This window comes from Fusarium falciforme, chromosome 1 (genome assembly GCF_026873545.1).
Source record: "Fusarium falciforme chromosome 1, complete sequence".
In the NCBI taxonomy this organism is placed as follows: Eukaryota; Fungi; Ascomycota; class Sordariomycetes; order Hypocreales; family Nectriaceae; genus Fusarium; species Fusarium falciforme.
The window spans coordinates 314922-326400 of record NC_070544.1 but is presented as its reverse complement, the minus strand read 5'-3'; the positions used below and the strand labels follow the sequence as shown (position 1 = coordinate 326400).

The following is an 11479-nucleotide window of genomic DNA, read 5'->3' as shown; positions in this document are numbered from 1 at the left end:
GTTAACCCATCGAGGGCCAGACTCTAACTACAATTATATATCAAAAGTCTATATCTACCTAACACGACCGCGTTTTCTCCACGACGCGGTCGCGACCATCCCAACCACTTTAACCCTTCATAACTTTTTACCACGATATTAGAAAATCATTCTTTTAGCGATATTATATCCGTAAATTATCAGAAAAACCATAATTCTCCCCTAAAGCCAAAGCTGCTATATTAGTAATACTAGAAGCCGGTTTAAGCCAGCGCGCTATCGCGCGTTAGTTTAAAACTAGTCACAGCGCTATCACTAAAGTTCTTAAATGCTTCTATAAGACTAGTATTATTAAGAATAAGCTAAGATTAAAATATCTATTAGTCCTTAATAAGGCATAGAAGCGCTATATTCTATATATAATTCGCTAAGATTATTTTATTTCTTAAGATACCCTTATCTCAAAGTTTAATAGTAAAGTAAGCTAATGAATAATCTAATATATAATAAAGTATTATTATAAGTATAAATAAAAAATAATAAAAAGGCTAAAACTTAATATTAATAAAATAAAAAGCGGCTTTAATTTATATATTTTTAGTTACTATAAATTAATAAATTTAAGGAGGTATATTTATTTAAAATTAATAATAGTATTAAGCTAATTACCTTTTAAGTAATTAACTCTAATAAATCTTTTATTAATAATAAATTAAGTAATCTTAATATTTATCTCTTTTAGGGAGCTTTTAAAAAGTATAATTAAGAGCTTATTAATAAGGGAAATTATATTAAATTGCTAATTTTAATAATAGTTTAGGAAGAAATTTAGAAAATAAAAAAGATATTAATTATCCTTATAAAGTATAACCTTTTAGCTCCTAGGAATAGATATTCCTCTTAGGGTTATAAAATTATATTTTAAGATAATTTTCCTCCTATATATAATAGTACTAGAAGGTTTTAGTAAAATAATATTAGTATTTATTAATTAGGAGAGATTACTATATAGTTTAAATATAATAATATTATCTTTTTAAATTAGTTACCTTACTCGTCTAATATAAGCCTAATTATAAATATTTAAAATATTCTAAAGAGGAGGTTATAGAGAATATTCCTTTATCTAAGGGATATAAAGGATAATTATACTAATAGGGCTGAATTCTAATAGTATGTTAAGATTATATAGAACTTTATCCCTATAAAAGACTAAAAAATAGAGGAAATATAGTTGTAAAAGACTATAGGGTAGGTAATAGAGATAAGAGGTAAATAAAAAGAGAAATTAGCCCTTATATAAAGCTAATTAGCTAGGTAAGGAATTATAGAGTAATAAAAGTATAATAAATAAATAATAAGGTTAAAAGAGAGAAGATTAGCTTCTAATTAGTATTTTTATTCTTTAAATTAATTAAAGATCTAAGGAGTTATTTCTAAGAAAAGGTATATAGCTTATATAGTAAATTACTTAGAATTTATTAATCTAATTTAGATAGAAATTATATTATTAGATAGCCTTAATTCTAGGCTTTAAAACCTTATTAATTTTAGTAATAATAAATAACTAAAAGCTAAGTTATAATATAATAAATATTAAAACCTATAGGGTTTTAAACTAGGATATTTAAAACTAAATAGGAAATACCTTATAGAAAGAGATAGGTTTAATAGTATTATTTAGCTTATAATAAAGCCTTAAGTCTAAGATTATATAACCTTTTTAAAAGGGAAATAAGCCCAAAAGGGGTAATATTAATACTCTCTTATATCTTATTTATCTAAGTATATATTACTTAGGTAAATAGCTTATAAGGAAGCGCATAAGCTAAAATATAGGGTAATAAGATCCTAGGCTTATATCTTATAAGCTTATTTTTCTAGACTTTTATTTATAAAAGACTTTTATTATATAAGGACTTTTATAATAAGAATATAACTAGGTATAGCTCTTTAATTACTAGTAATAAGAAGTTAAAAAAAAGGCTATTATATTAGTATTAGGAAATACTATTATAATATATTAAAAATATTTTTTTTATTAAATAACTTATTAAAAATCTATATCTACCCTACCTATCGCGCAATATATATATTTTAACTATATAACTTAACTTATATATTCCTAGCTAAAACAAAGTCTAATTTAAATAAATAATATACTAAAGTAATACCCTAATCCTCCTCTTTAATATTTAATATACTAACCCCGTGCCTAAATTATAGCTTATAGTTATCACTTGGTTAACTCTAAAAGCTCCTAAATTATACTCTAGGGGATTATAAAAGTCCTTATATAATAAAGGTCTTTTATAAATAAAAGTCTAAAAAAATAAGCTTATAAGATATAAGCCTAGGATCTTATTACCCTATATTTTAGCTTATGCGCTTCCTTATAAGCTATTTACCTAAGTAATATATACTTAGATAAGTAAGATATAAGAGAGTATTAATATTACCCCTTTTGGGCTTATTTCCCTTTTAAGAAGGTTATATAATCTTAGACTTAAGGCTTTATTATAAGCCAAATAATACTATTAAACCTATCTCTTTCTATAGGGTATTTTCTATTTAGTTTTAAATATCTTAGTTTAAAACCCTATAGGTTTTAATATTTATTATATTATAACTTAGCTTTTAGTTATTTATTAATAATAAAACTAATAAGGTTTTAAAGCTTAGAATTAAGGCTATCTAATAATATAATTTCTATCTAAGTTAGATTAATAAATTCTAAGTAATTTACTATATAAGCTATATACCTTCTTTTAGAAATAGCTCCTTAGCTCTTTAATTAATTTAAAGAATAAAAATACTAATTAGAAGCTAGTTTTCTTTATTTTAATTTTATTATTTATTTACTATACTTTTATCGCTTTATAATTCCTTACCTAGCTAATTAGCTTTATATAAGGGCTAATTTCTCTATTTATTTACCTCCTATTTCTATTACCTACCCTATAGTCTTTAAAAACTATATTTCCTCGATTTTCTAGTCTTTTAAAATACCCTTATAACTTATTTCTATATATATATTATTTGATTTTTTATTGCTTTCTTTTTAATTTATTATTTTCTTTTATATTATAATTATTAGTTATAATTATCTTTAGTAATATATAATTTACTATTACTTATATAGATTAGCCTATAATTTATTATATTTAGTATCCCTTAGTTATAAGCCTAGTAATTAAAATCTTTCTTTTAAAATAATATATTTTTTAAGATATTATAATATTATTAATTATTAATATTATAAAGGCTTTTTTTAAGTTGTTTATAAATATATATTATAAATAATATTAAGATAACCCTAGATATAATTAATATATTAATTTAAAGCTTTATATAATACTTATATTATTAAATCTTATATATATAAGAGAGGGGGGTCTCTAAGGTGCCTTAATTAATTATTAGAGGCATAAAGGGTATTATTATAATCTCCTTATTATAAGCTTTATCTAGATATATATTTTAAAGGTATTATTATTATTTTTTTTTTATTTTAAGAATTAGAGTTAGTATTAGAAAAAAACCTAAAAGAAGTATAACCTAAAAGTTAAGTCTTAGTTATTTTTATAATTAGAAGTAATAATAAATTTATTATATAATCTAAAATAAAAGTTAAATTATAAAGAAAACAATAATATTTTTATTATAAATAGAGAATTATTCATTTTTTTATTATATGCCTTTATATCTCTTAAAGATAAAATAAAAGTATATTGTATTAAAATTAGTTATACTATTTATGATTTTTCTTATTAGGACTTTTTAAGATTAATATTTATAATAAGTAAATACATTAATATTAAGAGATTAAAATATATATATAAGATATAAAAAAAAAAGTAATATTCTAAGACTTATAATATATAAAAAGATCCTTTATATAATAAGATTTATATGTATTTAATACAATAATCCTTTTTGATTATTTTTAAGCTAGCTTTATATATTCAATAAAACATGTAAATTATTTTAAAGTTATAATATTATAAATATATCTCTTTAGAAATACTATAATAATAGCCTTATTATTAAGATTATTATTAATTTACTTAGATAAGATTTAAATATTAGGTATAATTATAAATAATAGTATTATTACCATAGTTATTAATATAATTATAATAATTATAATAGAGATAATCTTATAAGCATTAATTTAGATATGCTAATTTATTTTATTAAAAGTTTATATAAAGATATTATTTTTTAAGTATTTAATTTAAAACCTTATCTTATTAATATTTTATATACTTTTAATTTTTATATTACTATAAGAGAAATAATATTACTTTAGAAATTACTTCTAAATAGAGACATAATCCTTTATTATTTTATATTATGTATCTTTTATTATTACCTTTTTTATATAAAAGATTTAATAATAGTATCTTATAAAGCAATAAGTTTAAAAGTATAAGGCTATAGCATTCCTATTAATATCTTTAAGGATTATATTAATATATTAATAAAAAGTATAATATTATATATAGTATCTTTATATAATATATTACTAATACTATATAATTATTCATTATTCTTTTTAATACAAAAAGTATTATTTTTATTATATTAGCTATAGATTTATTTCTCTTACTTTTAAAAAAAGTCACTTATATAAGACTTTAAAGGCCTAGGTAATAGCTATAATAAAGAGAAAATACCTTCATTTAATAAGAGCTATTATAATAATAATATATTTTTTAATTTTCTTAGAGTTAAAGGAATAAAAATATAATAAGCTAATTTCTAGGTTAATATATCCTTAATAATTAAAATCTCTAGAATTATAGCTTTTTAATAATATATTTATATCTTAGATTAATAAAAAATTATAATTATTATAGTTAAGAGAAATTAAAGTAATTAAAAGAGATTTATTATAATACCCTTCTAATAAGTAAGGTAATAATATATTAGGGGTATTATTAATATAAAATATAAGATAATTATAATAACTAAATAACTTCTCTTTAAATATAATATATATATAATTAGAAGTATTATTTTTATTGCCCTAATTAATTAGCCTTTTCCTTAGTTAATATCCCCCCCCGTGCTTAGTCTTCCGAGCATAATAGAGTTGCGGAAGACTGAGTCACGGGAATAGGCCGGACTATAGGCCCCCTCAAGTACCCTATCCATAGTAAGGCTTCTCCATCTCCATATTTAGCTGTTGCCTCGCTTGCAACTGGTCCCCGAGGTTGAATTGCACTGTTATTCTGAGACATGGCGATACCTGCCCTCAATTGGATGTGGAGGTTACGTATATAATCTGAGATTGTGTTTCTGTCTGCTAGGTGGTTTATCCAGGTGTGATATGGTTACCCTGTCAAGAAATCCTCGAAAACTTGGGAGATTATCCGGGATTGCGGGACTTTCCGTTCGCCTGGTAGGCATGACACATGCCAGAGCCAGCTACGCTGACTAAAATGGGCATGATATCTATCGTGTCTTTCTGTTAGAAGGGGTCAAGGATGATGATCATCGTGAACTTCTTCACGGTGAGAGTATGACCACAACTAGCGTTAGGCAACAGCATGATGCTTGATATCGGCAGATTGAACATAGCTCAAAGAGATCGACCTTCATCGCTCCCTGAGGTAGAAGAAGCAGCTTTAATTGACTATCTCTTCTAATCACACCCCTTTGGTCCCCATATTTGGAGAGTTTCATTACTGATACTAGGTTAATTAATCTCGAGCGCTTAAAACCCTACGCCGATCCTTCCACTGGAGCGAAGCTTGCCGCAGGTGTTCGCTAAATCCGTATGTGAAGGCATTGACAAATCCAATGAACTGAGTCGAGCATTGCAGAGCTTGCAACCAACGCGAAGAAGCGCCGATGGACTCGGCAAGCCGACTGACCATAGCGGGAACCCATAATAGAATATATGCAATGGGATATCCATTCATCAATAACATCTTCTTCAAATTGGGTGGTGTCGGAATGTGCGACGCTGGCTGAATGGAATCAGCCGATTCTTGAACTGACTGAAAGGGTCGCGTGCTCTGTGTTGGAGAACGACAGTCTTCCGCTGGCGCCGACAATAAGGTTGGCTTGCCGATCAGGGCCGGGCCCAGAGGAGCTTGCATCTGCTTCGGCCTGTCATGAAGGTGGTCCGATACTTCATAGGAGCTCGGAACCAGAATGTGCTGAGTATCAGACAATTCCGCGCCATCGTCAAAGGAGGCGGCATCCCCTAAAGTGGCTGAGGAGGGATGACTGATCCGAAACTTTCCGAACTTGCGTTTTAGGTGTATGTACATATAAGTATAGATAGCAATGGTGGCCAAGAAAATGGCGATGCGCCACCCATGCGTGAGCCCATAGCGGAGCCCGAGAAACTGGGCGAATCCAGCACCAGTTCCCACTGACATTGCCGTAGGCCCCCACACAGAGACCGATAGTACCTGATATATACATTTTAGCAAAACGGTCACGCCTCAAGAAGATTCAATGGCTGCCGGTTACTGGTGATGATGCCAGGGATCCATGCAGCAGCGCATACAGCTGTCGTTGCCATAGCAGACGATTGTGCAACAAGTCGGCTGTTGAGTACAGTAAAAAGAACAACGATAGATATGATGAGAATATTGAAGTCGATAGCTTGGACAGAGAGTTGTCCGAACCAAGCGTTTGCAATGCAACCGGCGCCGACTGATGTATTCTTGTCCACGCTGGTGCTCGCCAGCGCGACCGCACCTGAAATCGTGTTATTAAGGCTATTCATGAAATCTGACCATGCTAACGGTAAGCCAAATAGTCGAGTCAGCAGTACCCCCTGGATGAATACCTGCCACGAGAAGATTAATAATGAGTGCATGGCGAAAATGTCGCTTAGGTGGAATGACGACATGCAACACGATTGCTATCGAGGTGGCAAGAAAGGACAAAAGCGAGCCCATGAATGTCGGTATGGCGATGACAGGGTCAATCGGTGAGGTGGACATATTGGGGTGAGGGCTGGGTCTTTTGATTGCGAGAGGACCCAGGGGAGGTGCAAGGTCCACATCTTATAAGCAGCGTTACGAACCCGACTCCATCTTGGCACAACTCTACAGGCTATGGAGGGTACAGGCTTTAGAATTCTCATCGCCAGGGGTGGCCGAGCCAGCGGGGAAGGTGGCGTATTGACGTGGCCAGTAGCCCGTACGCTTTGCCCGACTGACTAGTAGCTGACTTACTAGACAGTTTGGTCCAAGGTCGTCCATGATAATCCATAAAATAGTAATCACATGAGGCAATGGCGACTAAGAAAATAATGATAAGGCAGACAAAAGCTTAGAGCCTCTAGGAGATGTCGTATCCGGATGCAATAGTTGTTCTATCTGAGTGGTTAATTTGGGACGATCATCGGACTGAGTAATTCAATCCCGTTCCGCCACGCTAGGCTAATAGCAGCCGAGTCAATACCTTGTTTACTATGTTGCATTGCCCCTTCCGTTTCAGGCGTAGGATGAGTGCTGGCGGAGCTTTTAATCTCTTGCAGATATGTGAAGCCCCCGCAGGTGGTCCAGGTCAGTGGGTCCCCGCTCCCCGCCCAGGACGTTAGAGTATGGGAATCAAGGGGAAAGTCTGGGGTAGAGCCGGCAAGAAAGCCGATGGCAAATGACTTCAGTTGCCGAATTCCAAGGCCACATCAGTTGAATAGTCGCATTCAACCCCATCATGCAATGATGCATAGATATGTGTTGGGAGTTCATTAACTTGGGGCACAGAGGAGACGGATCGATTGATTGAGTGAGGGCGAGGCTCAGTCGCAAACCCTTGCAGGTTCCGACAATGCCTCCCATTGCTACGCGGATTTTGCTACACGGTGAATTCTTTGTTGCGGAGAGAGCAAGCGACATTTCGAAGCTATCAAGGAGCTCGCTGTTCTGCGGCCTTCCCAGGAATGGCGGCGTTGGTGAACGCCTCTACCATCCAGGACTGTGTTTGACACTGGACTGATTCTGAACAGGCGAGCCTCCCCATAGATAGGTCGACTTTGTTGCGGCAGACATCACTGGGACCAGTCTCGAGGCCCACAGTGTTCTCTGTGTAACAGGGACCTGAAGATCACTTGACGAACAATTGCTCTCCGCCCTCCTTGTCCTTCATCCCCGTTCCAAAGGCCGAATATAGAGCACGCCTCATCGAATACCTCCTTTCGGCCCGGATCTACGGCCTCAGCGGTTATTTCTGGTCAGATTGGTGTGGATTACCTCCTTTTGCACCTGCCAAGGAAGGAGGAAGGTTTGGTGAATTCACGGTTGACCTGGGCGACGCGCCAAGGGAGAAAAAAATGGACGGCAGTGTCTGAGCGATAACAGTAGTCCGTTTCATGCCCAATCTCATGTACTCAAGATGCTCCAGAGAAACCAAGTCACTGCGGTCAAAGCGAGACCATTGTCGAAAAAAGCCGAGAGTTCGGCCAGCATTTCCGAGCACCTAAGAGCAGCAATTATCTGCCTCTTCACAGACTTGAATGTGTTGATTTTGATCCTTACTCACTCACTTCCGTCTTATCGAGACTTGCATCTCCCACGCTCTAGCCGGCCCCCAGCGTTATCCTGAACGGTGCATAGCAAACGCCTAGAGTGCCGAGGAGCACATTACAGTCCTACGTCGCACTGCAGGTCTATCCCGGCTATTGCTCTCGGCAATAGAACACCTGGACTTGAAAGGCTGAACCCTGGATATCGGAAATTGGCTTCTTTTGGAGCTATGGCCACATACGCCGAGAGAGCCGAATGGTGGCGCTAATCCCCACGGAGCGGGGGAGATGGGCAAGATGGAAGAACTCCTTTATCAAGGTCACTGGGAAGGTGGTCTCCTGCTTCTTCTACACAGACGTCGCCCTCTTGATGCCTGGCTCATTGATGCCGATTCCCCGTATTGAATGAGCATGCGATGGGAAGCAGGGCCACTATCCCCTCAGGGGTCCGTGGTCGCCCAACCAGTCGCCACAAAACCTATCGACGCTAATCATTTAAAGTTAAAAGTGGGAAGTTTCGTGAAACCTTGGCTCTGTTGTCTCCGAAGTCGAGAACGAGTCTAGTGTCTTCGACAGCCAGGCAGGTTCAGAAGCGCCTGCCTGCACCCCAGACGCTCTGGGTGTTGATGCCACACCTCTTGGTTTGATGGTTCAGCGCGGAGAGTTGGGACTGCGGGGCCTGTTCCGCGGCCCCGACTTCTACCAGTCCTGAAGATGGAAGCCGCATCTCCCAGGAAAAGCTTGTGTTCAAGAGATGTTTCGTCTGAACCTCGATTGGCCGTCATTTTCGGTGGCTTGAACATCAAGCTGTGGGACAAACTTTTCACATCGTGGAATATGAGACGCTGTTCAACCCACAATTCAGAAATCCCTTGCGGTCTCTGTTCCTAACCATCTCTTGTTGCCGTCCTTAAAGCGTCTCCCACCAATTTGTTCACCGTGATGGAAAAGGAGGCCACGGCGCCGACTTTTTGCCCGTGTGTCCTTCGTCCAGCGTGGTCATTCGTTTCTTCCTCCTGAAGAGGGCCACGCCCACAAGCCCCAACGCCTCCCATCAGCAAACGAACCAGCGATGGGCAATCGCAATGGCAGAAAACGGCAAGGGCCTCTCAGATGGAGACTCTGCCAACAGCGTGGTCGCAACCTTCATCGTTGTATTTATCAGCATGGCCCTGTATAATGTCCTCGAGCTAAACTTTGTCATTTTCGGCACCTTCAAGAAGCGAAGCGGCCTTTACTTCTGGAGTTTCCTTATCGCAACCTGGGGAATAGCGCCGAACGCGATCGGCTACCTCCTGAAGCATCTTGCTTTAACAAACATCAGCAACCTTCCCGCTACCCTGATCGTGACCGGATGGTGCACAATGGTCACGGGCCAGTCCGTCGTGCTATATTCACGGTTACGCCTTTTATCGCCGAACCCGACTATTCTTCGCGCTGTGCTGATCATAATCATCTTTAATGGCATTGTTTTGCACGTCCCGGTCATTATCCTAGTATACGGCTCTAGTTCATCGAATCCAGGCCCCTTCATCCGTCCGTACTCTGTCTACGAGAAGCTGCAGTTGACCGTCTTCTTCATCCAAGAGACCATCATCTCCGGCCTATATATCTGGGAGGCTACGAAACTCCTAAAAGCCGAGAGGGATATAAGAGGGAGGGCCGGGCCGAAACGTGTCATGAATCATCTGATCTACGTCAACATCATCGTCATTCTGCTCGACGTCACCATCGTAGCTCTCGAGTTCGCGAATTATTACGACGTACAAACAGGCTACAAGCCGCTGGTATACAGCATCAAGCTGAAGATGGAGTTTAGCATCCTCAATCGGCTTGTGGAGTTGACGCAGAGTTCGACACACAGTAGCTCATACACATGCGGTCGTACCGATGCGACTGCTGGCGTGGCGTTGGACACTTTCGCAGCGGACGGCACAAGCTGTTCAAGAGGGATAACCTGGAGGAGGTCAGACGAGGCTCACATTGGCAGTGGGGGGAACGACAGAGATCTGGAACGCAGTGCCACGGGTGCGATGCGGACCACCGAGCCACGACCGGGCCGCAATGGGGAGCTGGAAAGCCTTAACGGAAAAACGGACACGATGCGCTGTATGTGACGATCGTGTGTTTCCCAAGGGATAAACCGGTCGTGCTAGGTATATATTAGCAGAGAGTACTAGGCAGAGTCTATGTAACAATAGATATAAGTCACGTCTAGTAATATACTTAAGGTATTAAATATAACTAAGTTATATTAATAGCTAAGATAGCTCTTATATAAGGAAATATAATAAGGGTATTTTATATACTTAGGAGGATTTCCTTAATTAGTATTTCTAGTATATTAATTAAAATAATTATATAAAGAACTATTAGTAATTATAAAGTAATTACTATAATTATTTAGCTCCCCTAGGTTATTATAGCCTAATTAATAAGGAATAATTAGGCTATAATATATTATATAATAGGTTATTTTATTAAGTTATAATATAATATCTCCCCTCTATTAGTCTTATCTCTAAGGCCTATAAAGCTAATTACTTAAAATTCTTTTAGTTTATTAAAACCCTCTTTTTTAATTATTCTTATTAAGGCTAATAATATTTTAAAAATAAAATCTTTTATTATTTTATATCGCGATTATTTATTTATACTTATTAAGGAAATAAGTTTTAAAGTTTTACCTTATTTATATTATGCCTAGAAGTATTTATAATATAAGATACTTAAGGGTATATCTTATTATTCTAAGTATATTTATTAAGGGTATACTTATAATAATTCTAGGATATTTATCTCTATTAGTAAATATAATCCTTATATTAATATCTTTATTTTGTTTATTTAACTTTAATAGCTTCTTATTTTATAATTAAGAAATATTAATTTAAGCTTAAAGAAGAGAAAGCTAAGAAGGAATTAATTATATTATAGTTATAAGTAAATAAATAGCTTTCCCGCTTAATATATTTTTATTATTAAAAAAAGTAAATCTATAAGTAA

At 35.1% G+C, this 11479-nt stretch overlaps 2 protein-coding genes across 2 annotated transcripts; one reads left to right on the top strand and one right to left on the bottom strand.

Moving 5' to 3' along the window:
• Positions 1-6433: 6433 nt before the first annotated feature.
• NCS54_00002900 (Git3 domain-containing protein) lies at positions 6434-6947 on the bottom strand (the record flags this gene model as incomplete). Its single annotated transcript, XM_053145694.1, has 2 exons — positions 6434-6741; positions 6791-6947. 2 exons carry the CDS (start codon positions 6945-6947, stop codon positions 6434-6436), a joined length of 465 nt encoding a protein of 154 aa, XP_053001669.1.
• Positions 6948-9558: 2611 nt separating this feature from the next.
• On the top strand, positions 9559-10590 carry NCS54_00002800 (Hypothetical protein; the record flags this gene model as incomplete). The annotated part of the gene is made up of 1 exon (XM_053145693.1): positions 9559-10590. One exon carries the CDS (start codon positions 9559-9561, stop codon positions 10588-10590), a length of 1032 nt encoding a protein of 343 aa, XP_053001668.1.
• Positions 10591-11479: the final 889 nt, after the last annotated feature.